At 35.7% G+C, this 17,264-nt stretch overlaps 1 protein-coding gene across 1 annotated transcript in view; it reads left to right on the forward strand.

The window, feature by feature from the left end:
* LOC111145379 (ciliary associated calcium binding coiled-coil 1) overlaps nt 1-16,268 on the forward strand; it is a 123,502-nt gene extending 107,234 nt beyond the window's left edge. Inside the window, exons 6-8 of the mRNA XM_022500247.1 lie at nt 9,156-9,278; nt 9,683-9,823; nt 15,213-16,268. Of these exons, the coding sequence (XP_022355955.1) occupies nt 9,156-9,278; nt 9,683-9,823; nt 15,213-15,287 (339 nt within the window). The 3' untranslated portion in view covers nt 15,288-16,268. The remainder of the gene's footprint in view (nt 1-9,155; nt 9,279-9,682; nt 9,824-15,212) is intronic.
* Nucleotides 16,269-17,264: the final 996 nt, after the last annotated feature.

Consider the following 17,264-nt stretch of genomic DNA (forward strand, 5'->3'; position numbering starts at 1 on the left):
GTTTGCAGAAGATAATTAAGTAGAAATAAATGGACAAGCTGCAGCCTGTCTAAGACTCCATTAAGTACTGAGAGTGTCATCCAAATATCCTTCTACATCATGACAGAAAATACTGAATCTGAGGACCTGCACAGGCTGGCGACTTTGAGGCTTGTTTAAAATAGAGAAAAGCCCACTTGAAATTTAGTAATGTAGGATATAGCATCTGTAACTGAACTAGAGAAGACCTAGCTTAACCCCCTGATTCTACAAATAAAGAAAACATGTTCCAGAGATACTCTCTACTGAGTGGCAGAGTCAATTCAGGACTCTGACTACACATTTAAGGGGGAAGAAGGGGAACCAGATTTCTAAAACATTCAAATCTAAAATACAGATACCACCTAAATTTTTCAGAGTTGCCATGATTTCAGTTTATTTTTAACAGATTATAGGTAAAAGGTGGAAGTGGTTTTCTTTGTTTTGTTTTGTTTTGCAGAAGTCTATTGCTGTGTGTCATTGTCCACAAATCCAGTTTTGTAATTAATTTCCAAGAATTCAGATTCCATGAAAAGCCTTGGAAACTTAGAGGACCTAGAGCTGTTCCTGGGAAGGAAAGACAAGACTCTTTTTAAGTTATAGAAATAATGACACCCCCATGTATATAATAATGGGCTGCGCGGCATAGAAGGAGGGACCTGGGTGCTCCCTGAAAGAGCCCAGTTTCCAGAACGCCAGGCACACAAGAGTAATCAACAGCAGTTTTCTCCCAAGCAAGAAAATCCTGCCCTGCTGATCAAAGAAGAATGACTACTGCACTTAAAGAACCAGTTAGTGGAGATTTTAAAAGGAGGGCTGGGGGAGGGATGGTGGAGGGAGTTAGGCTGAGGGGGAAATATTTATAACTGTGACATGTTTCCTTGTAATAATTTATGAGCCCACTGGAGAAAAAGGAAACACACAAACTATGAATAAAATATCCCAAATGTAAACATCATGCCTTCTGCGAATTTTCTTTAGTTAAAAATTAAAGTTGAGGTTGACTAAAGTAAATGACTACATTTTCGTGGTCTCTTATTTCCTTGATGCTAAGGGTTACCAACTGATTTACAACTTCCTGTGTTGTTTTTTAATCTATATTTGTCAGCACATTTTTAATGTCAGATTACTTAAAATAGACATCTTGGGTCTAAGAGGTCAGGAATAATAATATTATGTTGACTTTTCTAAAGACTTCATAGCACTCTACAAACATTCTAGTTTAGCCTTAAAAAAAAGCTTTATATTTCTAAATGAAATTAATTTCAATATAGTTTTAAGAAATTTTTTGTTTGTTTTGGAGGGTTTTTTTGTTTTACTTTTTTTTTTTTTTTTTTTTACTTCCAACGGATGATGACTTCAGGACCGAAGTGCAAGTCAATTGGTATGCTTTGAAGTTAAGTAAATTACATGGATAGCTTTATCCAAATAGTTTCAGCCTCCTCTTACTTAGGTAATTTAAGCTGTGAGAATAACAGGAAGTCCATGAAAAGAGAAAAACTAGAACCAAAGACTTAGGGTTCCTTCATTTATTGTAGTTTCTCTTCTAATCATTATGACTTACTGTCTCAGATGATTTTCTGCAAATTCCAGGTACTTGTTCAAAAAGAGTATTCTCAAATATAAAGCCCATGAACTAATTTCATCTTCATAGAACCTATCATAAGATATAATTAGAATGAAACATATATAAAATCAATTTTTTAAATTTATATTTGAAAATTCAAAACCAACTTCTCAAAGCAGCAAATATAATTGCGTAACTTATCTTTATCATGCTGACTAATTTACAGACACTGATACTTAATTCTTGAAACAGGAGATAATTTCGAGTATTTCCTCAATTTTAAATATTAAAAACCATCAAGCTTTAAATAGAATGCCAGGATGAAGCTAAAACACATTTATCCATGATGAGAACTGTTTGAAATACTCTACACTGAGTTCAGGGATATCCCTTTCAGAGTGTAACTTAGTTAGCTAAACAAATACACTCTGAGTGACTTTTTGATAGTTATTTTCCAATTATTTATAATACAACCAACCATACATTCCCTCTCTCACCCTAAGGAAGTTGCAAAATAAGGTCAATCTAAGAATCAAAGGTACAATGTTGAACTTAGCAGTTTGAAGAGGTCCGGTGTTCCAATTTTCACAAAAAGGACATGCTAAAAAATGTGTCCAATAGGCCCTACGTCCTCACCTTTGATGACATCTGTTAAAGGAAATCTTTTGGAAGTGAACTCAGTTTGGACAACCACGGGCCACACTGGATGCTGAAAAACAAAAGGCAAAAAGAGTGATATATTGGATGGGGAAGGGTGGAGAGGCAGTTTTTCTAATTTTGAAAGTTAGATGTAAACGTCTCCTTTTTTAAATAGGTGGTTTGCCTTAGTCTCGATCATGTCACAGAACAACTAACTATGTTATGCTATCTAGGTCTCCAGAGAGAAGTTATTTGGGTCCGAGGAACTCTTCAAATAAGGTGGCATTGAATACATATTTGGTAATTTAAAGGCTGTAACTATATGGAAACAGGGTGACAGCATGTTCTTATTAACAAACTCTTCTCCATTAGCTGGACTCTTGGGGCAATGTTAATTATTTCATACAGAAATATCATGGACTGATATTCTCAATATGGCTACTCGACTCTTTCTTCAGTGCTGGCATTAGAAAGATGATCCTTTCAATAATAACAGTAATTATAAATAATAATAATACTACACCTTTGGGTTTAATAATACTTTCCCTTTGAAGAACTCCCAGAATTTTCATCCACATTATCTAATTTGTGCTTGAAACAATTCAATGAAGTAGCCAGGTAGCAATTATCATTATCCTACTCTTACAGATAAACAAACTGAGGCCTAGGGATTTTCTTAGCATCACACAATTAGGAATAGAGCCAAGTCTAAAGCCTATAATTCAGTGGTCTATCCTCCAGATTATTGCCATCTTTAGAAAATATCTGGGTATCTGAAGAACTGTTCAATCCCTCAGGAAATGTTTACACCAGAGCCAGATCAAAACATCTTTTCCTTTAAATTGCATTTACACTACAAGAAGGTATTTTTTTTTTTCCAAATTCATTAGAGAGGATTTTGTTGTCTGAGGTCATTAAGATAGGAGTATTCAGATTTCTTTTCGAATTGTAATGTTGGCCTTAAGCAGAACTATGCTTGGAAATACTAGAGATGTCTAAAATACTCTGGAATCAGTTTCTTTAGTTATTTCACTTTTTAAAAAAAATTTCAAGCCCCAGTTATAACAAGAGATCTAAATAAAAATGGGCACAAGGTGTTAACTCAAGTGTCCTAGCCGGGCTGCAATTTGGTTTACTGTGGGCCTGCCAACTTAAATTCCTCCTTGCCACTTCATCTGGAATGGGGAGTCTTCATTTCCTGTCCTAACTTTTCGTGGGTCACTGGTCACTGTTGAGGTGATCAGCGTGTGGATCTGATGGTCTCAAAGCTCTGTTAAGTTATAGATGTTCAAACTGCCAGTGTGTTGTGGATAAAAATAGAAGTTGCTATTAAATGTCTATTCATACCCTGCAGAAGCCTGGCAACATTTTGAACCTTTTCAAAATGTAAATACTGCATATTAAGCACAGGAAAGAAAATTAATGTGCTGCATTTGCAAATTTATTTCCAAGTCAAAAATGCAAAGGGGGAGGAGGACTCTTGTAGCAGAATTGATATTCTACATTTATGGGGTATATTAAGAAGTTTGTAATGGCCTGAACACAAAAGAAAACACTTTAGAAATGGATTAATTGAAGTTTCTCTGATAATCTGAGCTTTTGAATTTTCTCTCTTTTGATTTTAAATTTATGGCCTCAGTATGACATTACCAGAGTTTATTGCATTTTGCAGGTGGCACTCATATGTTGTTACTTTTTATTTATATTGTGGGCAATGGGTTACAATTTTTGTTAAAAATTTCCAGAACCACACATGTACCTCTTCATTAGACTTGCAAATGAGTAATGCCTTTTTTCAAGGGGAGAAAATAGTTAAAACATTACCGGAATTTTTGTGCCTTTTTTCCTCAGTTAGTATTGGGAAATGTTTGCAATAAAGTTTGCTTTTTGAAACTTTGACATTTTGTAGTAAGTTTTGATTTACATATGAAGTCATCATCTGACAATTTGAAACAAATGTCTTTTTAAAGCATACCAGTATTTTGTACGTATTTCTATCGCTCCAAAAAGGTTTAACAGATTTATCTTGCTTTCTGCTGTTCAAAACAGTGGAGAGTTGTCATTTCAATGGCATTTTTAATATCTTGCATATTTTAATAATTGGATTTAATAATTTAGTAATTGCCACCTTGATCATAGATTTTATCGGTACAACCACTATCCACAAATCCGCCCACACTTTTTTTCAAAGAAAAATAAAAAATAAGTAACAATAAACAAAAACATTAAAAAAAAACACCAGGATAACAAAAACAGTAAGCCAGACTTTGTATTATCAATAACACAAACACATAAAATATAAAAAGAAAGCATGAAGTAACACAATTTTCAGATACAATTTTTATTCTTCTCAGACACAATAAAATCTGGAGCAGATTCTAATTCCTATAAGCATTCTTTAAGCCTACACTGACCCTGTACTTAGTTCCAGGAGGACTCAAAATTCCTATCACTTATTCCCATGATAGATGTCCATTTCATATTGAATATGTAAAATCTTAAAAGTATTCTAGTGATTTCATTTGGCTTGTAAAGTAAAGATCTTGGATTTTTAAAAACCTACATAATGTTTCAGTGATGAAATTTTGTACTTACGTGTATTAAATTATGCCAAAAAGCCATTTACTTGATATTCTTTAAATACCATAGCACAATTCAACTAAAGCTCAGATTGTAGACCATCTTAAATAACACTAATGCAGTGTGCACGTAATGAACAATATAGCTAACTTAAGTTAATTTTCATGTAACAGATAACATCTGGGGGAAATGTATATTGGTAAGTTATGCAAAACTAATTTTCTAGCGACCACATCTGTAGATGTTATTTATTGTATGTTCACTTAACAGTCCATTATTCTGTTTAGAAATCTATTCTCTTCTTTATTAGAACTTTTAATGTACTCACCTTGGTTCAAATGGTCTGCTCATTATCAGAAAAAATATAAATGGCATTCACATGGAACAACATGATTGTTTTTATTATATCCATTTGTGTGCAAGCATTCAAAAATGGCAAGAGAAACACATTTATTGCTTTACATTCAAAGTAATATTTAGGGGGTATTTGAAAGTCAAGCAAAACCAATCATTTGGCCAAATGGATGTATGTGTATAATCAGAAACTCCTGATTTTTAATCTCAGCATTAGGCCTCAGGCAAGTCACTTAAAATCTTTTCCTTTGTTTCCTGCTCTGAAGATTATGGGTGCTATTCTCTTAGAGAAGAAGAAAGGGTGCTTGCTAAATCAGGATACCAAATAGGAGCGTTTTTTAAATAAACATACTTGATCCTTTTTCTGTTTTTATTTTCCTAGGTTTAAGAGGTAACATATTAGACTTTTGAGGAAAAAAATATGATACAATTACAATGCTACAGGAATGTATAAAAATAGTTATAAAACTAGCTTTATTTAATTTGCCTCAACTATTCATAGACTTGAGGAAATTATAACGTTCTTTCAGAAAATCTAACTTAATAAAGCTGACCATGTCTTTCTGTTTTAAATAGATTTTATTACAGAACCAGTGATGTTGTAAAACATGAGGTTTTGTTAAAAAAAAAATACAAAGGCCTAATTGTATTTTTTTAAGAAAGTATTGCATCAGACGGTTTCATTTAAACATATTTGCTAGCTCTCTGCTCTCACCACAATTATTGATTCTAATTTTCCTTAAACTTATTTTTTAAAAAGACTTCTTAATGGGGGGAAAATCACTATGATGCTTCTGGCACTAGGTTTATTTCAAACTATATATTTGACAGTATGTCTTCTTATTTACCCCCATCTAAAACTGGGGCATTTCTTTCCTTTGTAGTATCTTAGTAACAAAGCCAACTGTAACTCTTTGTGAAAGAGAAAAATGTGGCTATGATTTGGTTCACTGATAGTATGCAAAACACTCTGAAGAAATTCTCACCACAAGTTTTTGTGCAGGAATTAAATCAAATGAATACCTGTATGAGCTATGAGATATATTCATAAAAATCAAGCAAAAGAGGTTCTTGAGATAAACAGGAGTTCCACTCCACCAAAAAAAATAAATAAAATAAAAATGTAGGGCTGGAAGTGGCCCAGCTTCCCAAGTATGTGCCCGATACACACACACACACACACACACGCACACCCAATGCCAAAGACCAGGAAAACTGGGTAGTTGGCAAGTAGTTCAGATGAGCCTCGTAAAGAAATGTGGACCACAGAGGTGTGAGGGACGAAACTTGCCCACAAATGTGTCTCTTGCACTTAAGTGTACGATCTGATGGAAGAAAAGGCTTGATGGGGGAGGGGAAAATCTGTTACCACCAGGATGCAGAGGTGATCTGCTGAGAACTTCCATGAGAGGGTCAGAAAAAATTCGCAGAAAGTCCTAGCCTGTGTGTAGAAAAGCAGAGCTGCAAGACAGATTTGGCAAGAGCAGCAAAATAAAATTCTGCTTCAATAAAAGAAATATTTTTTTCTTTTTTTTTGCTCATGCTTTCTTTCTCTGGGCATACAGTAAAAGCAGCAAACCCTATTGGGTTCCTTGCTCTCTGCTTTCCAATGTCTGACTTGCCACCACTTCCCCCAAATTCCCATTCCTCACCCTCTGTGAGAGTGTGCACCACTCATTAAATGCTTCATCATCCACCCTTGTCTCTGGATTCCCAAGTGAAGCTTATTTATTTTACTGATAATGTTGCAAAGAACACTAAATTATATTTAGCTGTTTCCTTTTCCAAGCTTGGTAAAATAAAGAGCAATATAAGGTGTGGGAGGATGAAAAACAAGCATGATGAAAAAAAGACACAAATAATTTTGTGGGAAGAAGAAAATGTTTGCATGTCTCATTTAGGGGAAAAGATGACTTGTGAACATGATGAAAGAAAAGAATTGTTCTTCCATATTTTTTATATTTCTATTAATGTTTAGTCAATTTAAGAAGAATAATCTGGAATGATGTCACCTAACAGAATAGAGATTAAGTGATTAATAATAATCAATAATTTCCAAGTACAGCAACATGATGACATGGATACTGAAAACTGCACAGGCTGAGAAGTCAGCACAGCAGGGTTTAACTCCCAGCCTGGGCCCTAGGTGATGATTTGACCTTAAGTCAACTATTTGATCTCTTGGTTTCCAAATTGCCTTGACTATTAACTTCTATCTAACACTTCAGTCTTTCTTTAGATTTACTAAGCAGCAACTTCCTATAAAATCGAACTAAAGTTAATAATATGAATTCAATATGAAATACACTGGGATGACCAAGCATTAGCTTAAGTTTTCAGGACATTCCCAAACCTATCTAAATAAAAAATATTATAAATATTCAATTATTAATATTCATAATGTTTCAATCATTATGAAACATTACAACCTGTAAGTTATACATGATCACATGTTTAACATGCAAGTTAACTTGAAATATTGTGGAGAAGAGGTTGGATTATGGACAGTGGGGAAGGTATGTGATATGGTGAGTGCTGTGAAGTGTGTAAGCCTTACGATCCACAGACCTGTACCCCTGGGGCAAATAATACATTACATGTTAATAAAAATAATCAATCAAAAATAATAATTAAAAAAAAGAAATATTGTGGAGAAGTTAGAAATGAATGGATGATGATTTCCAGTTTTTCCAGGTCCTGGAGGATGGTAATTAGCTGGTGATTTTATGCATTCCCAGACTTTTGTCTTTAAACATGTATGTTCATGGTTTGACTTTGTCAGCACATGGTGGGTAGCTTCACCTCTAGGCCTCAAAAGCAAGCTCACTGTATAAATGAGAACATCAACGTACTGATGTACAGTGAGGAATTTAATAGGACATGAAGATCAAAGCACTGAGCTAGGCACTTCTTTATAGATCAATGGAGATAGGAAGTCAAATTATGATCAAAATGTTGCTTGTTAGAATCAGAATTTTAACAAAACTAATTAAATGATTCAGATGTTTGCCATCATCAGTACGTTCCTCTCTTTCTCACTTCCAAGTCATGGTGGGATGGACACCACTTAAGTTGACTTCTTTGACTCCTATTTCTTCATTTCCAGTTTTGACCAACCATTGCCCTCCCTCAGTTTTGCACACTTGCTACACAATTCTGAAGTGCTCCTGGTGAGGTCTTGCCTTGCCCTCTGTGTTTTTGGTTGGTTTTGCAGATCTCCTCTCTGATTCATAGTGTACTGACTTTATGCATTAACCTTCAGAGTCTTTATTGTCCTCATCACCAAGTTCTCGGTGGTCACTTTGCCATTGCCCCCAAGAATGGCCACACTCTGCTGAGTAACCTTGATCACCATTAGGCTGTTGGTAAATATTTCAAGCACCCAACCTCTGCCAGAACTGGAGAAGGTATACAAAGGATCTAAAGCATGGTCTCTACCTAGAGAGAGCTTGTAGGAAACAGGAAGGGGACACTGATGCATAAAACAATTAAAGATCCAAAAAAAAAAAAAAAAACAATTAAAGATCAAGGCAGTATAAAATGAAGTCCTAAGCCACATAGTATAGAAAGAATAAGACATTGGGAAGAATAAAATGCTAATTATCAGATACAGAGAACAAAAAGCAACAGAGAACTAAGAGGGCAGTGGTGTCAAGAATTCAGAGGAGATAGCACTTAAAAGATAATAGACTTGGAACTATGTATAAACATATGCATACTTATGTAAAAATTTTATATTACATTAATTATACATAATTATGTATATATATATAATATAATTTTAATTAATTTAATTGATAATAGATATATGATGTATGTTATATAATATGTCTATGTATTATATAGGTAATATATAATACATATATTATATAATATGTGCTATGTATTATATACTATATATTCATTACAATATATAGAGAGAAATGAATGAATTGGCCGAAATTGTGGTTAGTCACCAAAGGCTTTTTCATAATATAGCTCTTTTCTTCCCCTCCAGCAAGTGTTAGAGGTTGTCAAGCCTTCAGGTGGTCTCTTCCCAGATCCTCTAGAAGAAGGAATTTCATTTGATATTTATTCAACATTCATAGAGACACCCCCAAAACTGGATACAGAAATGAAGGTAGGTTTCCTTCTGTCTCTTAATTCACCTTGTTTCAGCATTATAATCTCTATGGGCAGGAGGAAAAAAAAAATGCTCTTCCATTGTCTTTCCCTCTGATTTTTCCCAGCTCGATATAAACATTTCTTTTAGGGTTGACTAGCTGGTGGGCCAGCTGAGGATGGCTCAGCAATTTTAATCTCTCTACTTTCACTTTCCTCAAAGTAAGCACTGATTAGCGGCACCATGACTTGATCTGTCCTGATGCCCATGAATAACAGAAATGCGGGATAACATCCAATCAAAACCTTCTTCCAGATTGACATCGTTCCTTGTAGAAAAGCACCCAGGAGAGGTCTGAGGGCACATATAAATCACGAATGTTCCAGAAGTCACTTAAGTGTGCTTTCCTTTTAATATTCCAGGGATTGGATCAAGAACAAGGCCCTGAGGAATCCCAGTCAGAAGCCAACACTTCCGCCGAGGATCCTTTAGTGGGTTTCACCATCAAGGATATAAAAGCAGTGTTGGATCAAGTCACAGATGATATTGTAATTGGCATTCAGGTACTCACCCTTGATAGTGTGCTCACTTACTTTATTATTACTGGTTAATTAACCAGCCTGAGCTTTAATGTCTATAAACACTACCCACACTCTGCGAGCAAGAGTGATACCTACCATGGAGGACTTCAATTTCACATCTCCACGTAATTCACAGTTGAGTCATCGGAGACTCAATAAGATCACAAAACAGATTCACCAACAGCACGTAGTGGTGGGGTGTGTTGCCAGTTTCCAAAATCCCCCATCATCAGAACCCAAAAAGTAACACAGTAAAGACTCCATGCCTGTCATACTGTAAACATGGCTCATGCAAGAGTAAACCGAGTACAAACATGGAATTTCAACCATGATTCTTAGGTAAGTCTTCTCACCAAATTTGTAAAGAGAGGCCTTAAAATCCTTGAACTCCCTGTCAGGTAGTTTGTTCATTTTTAAGTACCATTAGTAGCTAAGCCATGTTCACCAAAGGCTGCATGGAAATGGGGATGGGACAGCTATCCCGGTAGTTCACGGATCAATCAGTTTAGCTTTATGTTTAATCTTTTTTTCCTGTCCAAACAAAACAAAAACCCATCTTTAACTGAACACAAAGACTTAACATCATTTTTCAGGCAAAATGGTTAAGTAAGTGAATTGCATATTTTAAGAAGATTTATGATTTCTTGTAGAAATGACCATGAATCAATAGAACAACATACTACATGGTTAAAATATTAATGCATCTCAGGGAGGGATTTAATTTTTATCTGAAACATGAGATGATATATGAAAAGCACATCATATTAACAACTAATTTAGAGAGAGCAAAAGATTGGCTTGGCATAAGCATACCTTGTTACTTGTCTAATCATCAAACGTTAATGCACTATTTACATGAACATTTAATGATTTGATACGAACAGAATCAGCCAAAGTCTTCAGCTTAATAAGGGGTGTTTAGTGTTTACCAGAAATAGTGGTAGAACACGTTTTACACAAAGCTTTATTGTTAACAATCCCATGAATGTAATAACTGGTTACTGTGTGGAAGGGCAGAGTGCAGTTGAATTAAACTGAGTTCAGAACATATCTCCTTTTTAGATTTGATAACATTTCATCTAAATATAGTTTATGTATAATCATGGCCCTGGGCTCCTTTGCCATCCTGCAGCTCTGAAATTATTGCTGAGGAACTACTAGACAGTAATAGAATTGTTTGCAGGCCCCCAAAATTGAAAACATCTTTACCAAGGCCATGTTCCATGTAGGGAGCAGTATATTTTTAACTGTTCATTGAATTTTTTTTTAGCTGTTAGAGTTTGCAACACTTATTCCACTACTCTATAACAGAAAGAATATGATTACTGTATGCATGTGTTATTGTCTCTTTGGCCTGAAGCCAACCTTGCTGGCCCTGGAAGTTCATTAGCTGGTTCATCTAAACGCAATTAGGCATAGAAAGGACTTAGACCAGAGGTGATGGGAGCAGATCTTTTAGGTGCCACGATCCTTTCCATTTTAAGTGGATTCATGGACATTAATCTGGGCCAAATTACTGCCGATTTTCCAATAAAATGGCTTGATGATGTGGATTTATACAATGTCTCAAGATATAGCAAACCCATTTATGTCTTTTCTCTCAACAGTCCTGGTAAACTACATGAGAATGAGTCAGGCAGTCCCTGATAAGTAAATTGGAAAATCATAGACATGGAAAGACTAAATCATTTATTCAGCATTTCCAGGGTCAGAAACTGTTGAAAGGCCCCAAATGGGAGCTGTGACCTGGATTCTAGTTCTAATCCCAGTGTTATCCACAAAAACCACACAACCTCTAATATCACAACCAGACTACTTTGGACTTTAATACTCCAGTGGAGTGGCACGATTTCAGTGTTTACCCTTGTGTCTTGGTCAAGTCCCAAGTTTAATTACTCTCTGCCTACCTAAAAATTTTCCCCTGTTTTAGATAGGTAGGTTATTTTCCCCTTCTAAACCCTGACTTCCAATGTTCCTCGCTCTTAAAACTGCAACATTCCTGTTCAAAGGTAGCCACATGTCAGTGGTCAGGGTAGGAACATGCTGACTGGCTGTAGGAACATTTAATGAATTAATATTTGCAAGATGTTTTCAATTTTCCAATAGTTTTTTTTTTCTCCTTTATTTAAGAGCCATGCTGTTATTATAATTTTTGGAAGAAAAGGCAGTAGAGAATTCATGTTTTGAATCCAGTTTTTTTAGAGCTCCTTCTCCAGTGTGGTTTCAGGCATTTTTCACTTTATATAATTCAGAAATTTCAGAGAATGTAGTGTGAATCTTTAAATTTTTTATGTTAATCCACTTACTTTCCCATTGACGCACTTTATAGTTCTAGAGATTTATTAAGAATGAAGTTATCTTGGCGCTGAGATGTTAATTAAAATTATACTGAATAGAGCAAACATTTTAAGCTTATAAAGTTTAGGTATTATAATTTTAAAGATACATTCAAAATGAAATTATTTTGGCCCTGAGTTGTATAATAAAAATTATACCCAATGGAACAAACTTTAATATATTTAAAGAATTGCGTTTCAGAGAAATATGAATACCAACACTAAGTTCTTGCATTAAATGTTGGCTGTTGGCCCTGTCCAAGCAACAGGGCAAAATAATGTAAAAACCTTGAGGGAAGTTTGCCATCTTGGGACTTGAGGTATTTTTAGGTCAACTTGAATTTCCAGGTTAGAAAAACTGAATGGGAGAACACCTCAAGGTAGTGGTCAGTGAGAGGATACTGAGCCCAGGTCATAGGTTTTCTTTTCTTTCTTTTTTTTTTTTTAATTAGGTCTTTTATTATTATTATTTTTTTAAGATTTTATTTATTTATTTGACAGAGATCACAAGTAGGCAGAGAGGCAGGCAGAGAGTGAGGAAGAAGCAAGTCCCCCTATGAGCAGAGAGCCCGATGTGGGGCTTGATACCAGGACCCTGGGATCATGACCCAAGCTGAAGGCAGAGGCTTTAACCCACTGAGCCACCCAGGCACCCCGGTCATAGGTTTTCCATTCTTACCTTAAAGGCAACAGAAACTTTCCCTATGCTGGTGGTTGTGGGATAGCTAATCATCTGCTCAGCAGCATTTGAAGAATAACATGGAGATGTGGTAGACTAATGACAACCTCGTTCTTGACCAGAGCAGGAGGCTTTTCATCCAGGCTCTGCTGGTTGTACCTGAACTGAAGTACTGATCACCATGGTCTAGAGATCTGAGATGTACCTCCCCTTGTCAGGACACAATGCTATTTGGCACGGACCTTATCCTCACGAGCCTTCTCCCCCAAGCCCACACCTGTGTCAATGATTTTTGTTTCAGTGAAATACCAGAGAGGTCTCCGGGTTAATGTGCAAACACTGGTGACACAGTAAAACAGAAGCTGGTGTCCTTAGTTGAAAGAAATGAAAGTATAAGTGGACATAGAACACATTAATTGAAAGTGGGAAGAGTTAATTAACTGCTTAGTTAGAGTAGTGTTTCTCAATCCTTTGGAATTGTGACAAGATTATTTCTTCAAACCATTTCAATTCCTATATCGTCTATTACGTTGCACACCAGAAAGAAGCAGGAGTAACATATTTTAAAAATATTTCACAAAGCCATACTACTGAAATATAACATTGGTGAATATATCAGAAAATCAGGAGTTGGAATTACAAATTTAAAAGTTAGCATGTAATGTTAACATACTTAATTTTTAACTACTTAATTTTTCAGGTAAGAACTAATACCCAAGGTAGCTAAGTGACTTATCCAAGGTTACATAACTAAATTAATCCACCTCCTAAACCAGTGCTCTTTCCACCTCTACTAAAACCATGACCAAGGGGATTAGTGATTTCTGAAAAATGACAGAGTTCCTTTGTAATCTGGAGGCCCATGTTCATTCTTCCTTGCCTCCTCACCCAAACACCAAGAAAGGAAGAAGGAAAAAAATGAGAAACCAGAGGTCAGAGCCTCAGGTAGGGCTTGATAAAACTTGAATCGGGGCACCTTGGTGACTCAGTCAGTTAGGGGTCTGACTCTTGATTTCAGGTCAGGTCATGATCTCAGGGTGCTGAGATGGAGCCCCTTGTCAGGACTGCACTCAGCAGGGAGTCTGCTTGAGAGTCTCTCCCTCTCCCTCTGCCCCCACCTCACGCATGAATTCTCTCTCTCTCTTTCAAAAGTAAATAAATCTTTTTTAAAAATGATAACAATGAAAAAAAAAACTTGAATCAAAAAGACAGATACTCACATAAGGATCCAGAATTGTTAACATCAATGATCTTTTCAGAAATGTTGATTCTTACCATGAAAGTGAAACAAAATCTTATCCGATAAGGTAACTAGGGTGTACACTTCAAAACTATCCATTACAGTTACACTCATAAATAAATAAAGAAGAATGAAAATTTATATGTAGCCCAAAACAGTATTTGATTTTTTAAATGTATTCTGTATAAATTGAAATAACAGAAGTTTCTCAAAATGCAGTAACCCCGGAGACATCAAATTATGTTATAGATGTTAACATTCTAAACTTCAAATTGCTTATTAATAGTTATGTGTATGAACTACTCCTAGTATGGTCATAAACGTTTCTTAAATCACCTAAACAAAACACCAGTTTTGCCACATCAGTCACCACTGGCTTCTCGATACATAATTTTATTATTTGTCATGAAAAAGGGAAGACATTTCCGGGACTACTAATGTTCAGATAATGTGGAAGGATTTCTGGAATTGTGCAGGTAGTAATGTCAGCCCACAGAATATCACTGCCAGAGGCTAAATGCTATCACAGCTGCAGCAAACACTCAAACCTGTCAGCAATCACGTAGTTTTTCTACCCAAACTGTACCACAAAGTGGCATAATTCCAAGAGTTATAATGTATGATGAATATTCTTAATTATGAGAGCTGTTATAATTGTGAGATTATTTGTGTTGTGATTTCACAACAGAAGCTTTCTGAGATCTCATTTAGAAGGTATCACACAGGAGACAAAAACATCATGGCACAGGGGTGGGGGAACCACGACGCCGCACTCACTGAGCCCAGAGCAGTTATTCTGATTCGGTGCTTATTGGTAAAGTCTGTCTGAAAATACAGATAAATTATCCTATCTCCCAACACAAGGCTATGTGAAAAATGGCTGTCCAAATACCACTTCCTGTTCACAGCAGCCATGCTATACGTCGGGAATGTGCACAGAAATATGATAAAGTTTATCACATCACTACAGGCTGAAACACGGCTCTGTCTGCAAAACAGGAAGGTGTGTGAGGGATAATGTCTGTCTTTAGGCACTATAGTATGTCAAAACCACAAAGACAATGTGCAGCAAAAGATAGCTCCATCATAACCACTTTTTTATGATTGTCTTCACAGACCGAGATAAACGAAAAGCTGCAAATACAGGAAGAGGCCTTTAATGCACGAATAGAAAAATTGAAAAAGGCCTGAGGACCCAGTACAAGGAGAGCGATGCTAAACTTCACAGAAACAAACACAACCAGCCAGAATAATAGACCCTCCTGAGCAGCTGAACTCCTTCATTTTGTTGGGAGAGGAAAACCAAGACCCACATTTTATTATCTGAAGTAATTAGAAAAGTACTGGCCCCCATTTCGCTATCTCCTGTCCCATAATAGCCTCCAAATTTATGGCACTAAGGGTAATAAGGACATTTTGTATACAAGAGTTTGGAGAATTATATATAAAAATACAATTACTTTTATGGTACTCCTTTGACATTTTGACTAATAAATGCTATTCATCTTCAGGGAGAATGAAGCCAACTTTTTTAAATAAGGAAAAATAATAATAATTTTATCCATATTGACCCAGTGAGCTGCTGCATTACTGGAGCCCTGTGAACAGATACGACACTGCCAAGGAAAAAACATGCTAAACAATAGTAATTAAAATGCATATACTATGGGTTTTTTTCTCCCCCTTAAATCACTTGGTTTTCTTATTTAAACGTTTCAGTGTGAAGCCAATTTTCTGAAATTATATAATGCAGTTTGAAGCACTTTAATTTATTCTGTACTGTATTTGTTATTTCTAATCTTGTTACTCTCCCAGGAGAATACATGACCTATATAAAAAGAAGCAATGTATAAATGGTTATTAAAGACCAACCTATATATAGATTGCAAAAATCTTAAATACAAATCAAACTCACAGAGCTCTTAAAATTAACTATTATATTGCAGTAGAATGATTGAAAACATCTCAAGCCCTTAAATACGCTTAGTAAAATATGATTTTAGAAGAAAAATATCCATTTGCCAACTGATTGTTTCAGGTTGGATAAATTAAAATAATAGCTAGATCCTTTCCAAATTTCTTAGACTTCAGAGTATCTGAGAATGGAGAGCATTACTAGGAAGGGGAGAGTTCCTTCAAGAACTTTCTCGTTTAGGAGCGCCTGGGTGGCTCAGTCAGTTCAGCGTCTGCATTTGACTCAGGTCATGATCTCAAGGGTCCTGAGATGGAGTCCCACATCAGGCTCCCCGTTTAGGGGCTTCTTCCTCATCTTCTGCCTGCTGCTCCCCTTGCTCTCTCTGTCAAATAAATAAAATCTTCTTTAAAAAATAAATTTTGAGTTGATAAAGGAATATACACACTCAGTTAAAGACAAAGACAACAAAGTGTAGACAATGAAAAATACATTTCACCCAAGCTGGGTACCCCCATTTCTCTCCCTATGAGGCAAACATGGCTTCCAGTAAATTCTTTTTTTTTAAGATTTTAAAAATCTTTTTAAATAATGCTGAATTTGGTCCCAGGACCCTGGGATCATGACCTGAGCCAAACGCAGCCATTCAACTGACTGAGCCACCCAGGCGCCCCCCAGTAAATTCTTCAGGAAGTATTTTTTATCCATTTAAATAATTGGATACTTGCATAGAGTGATCTTTAAAAAAAAACAAAACGTAATTTGTATTGTTCTTTACATGGCTCATTTCATCAAATAATATATTTTGGAGATAATTCCCCATCAATACATTTTAATGACCATACAATATTTCATTTTATCAGTTCCATAAGTTTTTAAACTAGTCCTATTGATGAACTTTGTATTGCTTCCAGTAACTTACCAGCACAATGCTACTTTGCCATTTTTATGAACATGTATGATTGTACCTATAGGATGAATTCCTAGAAAGGGAAATTTCTAGGTCAAATTTAATACCTTTCAAATATATTTCATGAACAGTGAAATGAGAATACTTATCACTACATTGTTACCAACAGCAAGCATTGGCCAGTTTTTTAATCTTTGGTATTCTCATAAGTAGAACATAATGTCACACTGTTGTGTTAATTTGATTTTATCTTCTTATTCCACACAGATTGAGCAACACTCATATGTTTATAAGCAAGTGTGTGTGTGTGTGTGTGTGTGTGTGTGTGTGTGTGTGTGTGTGTGTG

This window comes from Enhydra lutris, unplaced genomic scaffold, assembly GCF_002288905.1.
Source record: "Enhydra lutris kenyoni isolate GAN:26980312 unplaced genomic scaffold, ASM228890v2 scaffoldscaffold12, whole genome shotgun sequence".
Taxonomy (NCBI): Eukaryota; Metazoa; Chordata; class Mammalia; order Carnivora; family Mustelidae; genus Enhydra; species Enhydra lutris.